Below are 3,288 nucleotides of genomic sequence, written 5' to 3'. Positions count from 1 at the left end.
GGGGGTAATCTGACCCACTACTTCCACCAGCAACTTCTTGAATCGGTTGCTGGGTGGGAGCCGCTGGCGTCTCAAAATAGAATAATATTTTTGAACCAGATACGCACGAAGGAGCCACGCTGATATTAACCCAGATTTTACGTAGTGTACACGTATCTCGTCTAAATTCGCGATTTGATATTTTTTTTTTAACCCTTTCGAATGGACGAACTGTAAAAATAAATTGTTTTCTTTTCCCCTTTTTTTTTTCTTCCCTAAAATGATTTGAAAGTCACTAGCGATGGCATAGCGATCTTGTTTACTCACCAATGTTTATCTTATCAATTATGCAAAAGGAGAGTTTTTAATTCATCGTTTTTGAAGAAAGAAAAATTATTCTGTTATGTATTTTTGAAAAGGAAGAAATAGTGAGAGTGAAATAAATGTTACTTTAAAATGTGAAGTTTGATTCGATAAAAATATTAAATTTTGACATTTCTTGAGAGAAAAATTTTCATTTCTACAAGATTATTTGATAAATATTTTTATTTCTTAGATTTCTATATTTAAATATCTTTTAAAATAAAGTTTAAAAGTTTTATAATCTTGGCGGAGAATAATTCTCAAATCTCAAATTGAATCATTATTTCACTATTATTCATTTATATTTGCCATCAATTTATGTAATAATTTTAAAATTTTATTATTAAAGAATAAAATTCTAGATATTGATAAAAGAAAAGTTACATATATTCATTATCAAAATCTTGGATAATTGCATATGCATTATATATTTTCAAATTATTTCGAAATTTCTTTTTCTATAAATTTTTATCTTTCTATACATAATTATTGATATATTGCATATGTATATATATATCATTAATTATTACGTGTAATATTATTTCAAAATTAAAATATTCGTAATTATTCATTTCCTTCCATAATAATTCTTTATTTATTAAAGTTATATTATTCATTTTAAAATCTTACAATAAATGATTTTTTCATTATTCAAAATAAATTATTTCTATCTAACAATATAAATATAATATAACATAATTTATAGGTATAAATATATAATTAATAATATAATATAACGTACTTTCTATATATATATTCTATATAATTCTATATACATATTCTATATAATGTAACGTTCTTTCTTACTTTTTTTTTTATTATTATTATTAAATAGAGGCAGAATTCGCCTTCTCCATTTATGATGCCGATGGCACCAACGTCATTGATGCCATTGACCTTGGTAACGTCCTTCGTGCCCTGAATCTAAATCCTACAAACGCCACTATCGAGAAACTTGGAGGAACGAAAAAGAAGGGTGAAAAATTGATGAAGCTCGACGAATTTTTACCAATCTACAGCCAGTGCAAAAAAGACAAAGATCAGGGGTGCTACGAGGACTTTGTGGAATGTTTGAAATTATACGACAAACAGGAGAATGGAACTATGCTTGGCGCTGAATTGTCACATACACTGCTAGCACTTGGTAATATAATTATTCCTACTTATTCTATTATTATATTGCGCTATATATTATTCTATTTGTATTTATACTGAAAAATATTAGAGGTAGAAATTGAAATCTAATTTTTGCAGTCATGTAAGTCGGAAAATTTTATCTCGAAATACTTGAAATTTTAGAAGATTTTTTTTTTCTAAGATTAGAAGATTATTTCGTCAAAGAGTAAAATTTAAATAAATTTTTAATTTTGGAATTGGAGGTGAATTGACGTGTAGAAATCTTGGAATCTATAAATGCATATCTTTTTCTTTTTTATTTTTTTCTTAAGGAATAATATTTTATTTAAGAATTAAAACCTTAATAAATTTTCATTTTTGGAATAATAATAATAATCGTGACGTTTATATTAATTTAAATATATCAAATCAAATTTCTTAAATACAAACACAATTAACTTATAATTAGTTAGATAAAAGTGAATTCGTATCATCAAAACATTCTCTAAATTATTTATAAATCATTTCGTATCAAAAATAAAAATATCAAAAGAATTCGAAATTCGAGATCTTTTCGAAAAGTAGACGTTACACCTAGAAATAAAAAATAAAAATCATTTTCATTAAATTCCAATATAAAATACGAAATAACATTCAATTATTATAATTTCAGAAAAATAAATTTTTTGTATTTTGTATAAATGATACGTATAATTGTGAATCAGGTGAAAAACTGTCCGACGCAGAGGTAGAAGAAGTGCTGAAGGATTGTATGGACCCAGAAGACGAGGATGGTTTTATCCCCTATACCCGTAAGTATCGATCCATTCCAAGGAACACATGCATCTCGCGAAATAGAGGAAGAAACAAAGCGTGTTACACGAGCTGCATCAGTGAGTCACATTAATGTAGAGCATTGCTAGATTAAAGAGAAGCAGCAGCGAACAATAAAAATACTGCATGTCTGAAAAGTAATGGAACTGACAATGGTATGCAAAAATTCAAACGCTTATACCATTCATCAGAAATTATTCATTTCGTTCGATTCACTATTCTTTTGGCACTGTGACCATTGGAGCATTCAAGAAATTTCTAAAAATCTGATAAAAATTTTTAAATTTCATTGGAATATGATTTCTTTTCATTTATAGTTTTTAGTTTTTGGAAATTAGAATTATTGTGCTCAAATATGTTTATTACATAGAAAAATACATGAACTAATAATTAATAAGAGAAATGCATTACAGAAAATAAATTAATTTTTAGAATATAATATTATGTTAGAATATTCATTCCATATTTGAACAATCAAATTTGAATAACAAATCTTAAATAATCGATGTTCTAATTCGTAAATCGAATACAAGTACTATTATTTTTTTCTTGATTAAAAATCCAAAAGTCTTAAAATATCTTTCAATCGAAATAAAATATTGATTTTTTTTTACTATTACTTATTAGATTATAAATATTAAATTAGATAAATTTTCTTATAAAATTATCACGTGTAACATAAAATTAATTATTTGTATTAAATTAAACAATATTCCTTTTTTCACATCTTTTAATCGTTATTTAAATTTTTCTATATTTCAATAATCAAATAATTATCAACAAAACATTATTCTATTACACATTTTGCAACGAAATATATTTTTAAAATCATTTTAAAATCACTATATATAACAATGCAGTTTTCCATTTATGAAAAATATAAAATATACGAAGACATTAATCTAAAAAATTTCATGAGCATTGAATAGATGGCACTTCGAAGCGTAAAAAGAAAATCCCATTACTTTTCAGACATACTGTTCATGCATTTTGTTA

At 25.1% G+C, this 3,288-nt stretch overlaps 1 protein-coding gene across 2 annotated transcripts in view; it reads left to right on the top strand.

Annotated features, from left to right (window-relative positions):
• LOC102679625 (myosin light chain alkali) overlaps positions 1–3,288 on the top strand; it is an 8,630-nt gene that overhangs the window by 2,215 nt on the left and 3,127 nt on the right. For both annotated transcript variants that reach the window (XM_006615751.2, XM_006615752.2), the window contains exons 3-4: positions 1,178–1,486; positions 2,184–2,270. In XM_006615751.2, the coding sequence (XP_006615814.1) occupies positions 1,178–1,486; positions 2,184–2,270 (396 nt within the window). The remainder of the gene's footprint in view (positions 1–1,177; positions 1,487–2,183; positions 2,271–3,288) is intronic.

This window comes from Apis dorsata, unplaced genomic scaffold, assembly GCF_000469605.1.
Source record: "Apis dorsata unplaced genomic scaffold, Apis dorsata 1.3 scaffold_233, whole genome shotgun sequence".
Taxonomy (NCBI): Eukaryota; Metazoa; Arthropoda; class Insecta; order Hymenoptera; family Apidae; genus Apis; species Apis dorsata.
Note: the sequence above shows the minus strand (reverse complement) of the source record. Positions and strands in the feature narration are given on the sequence as shown.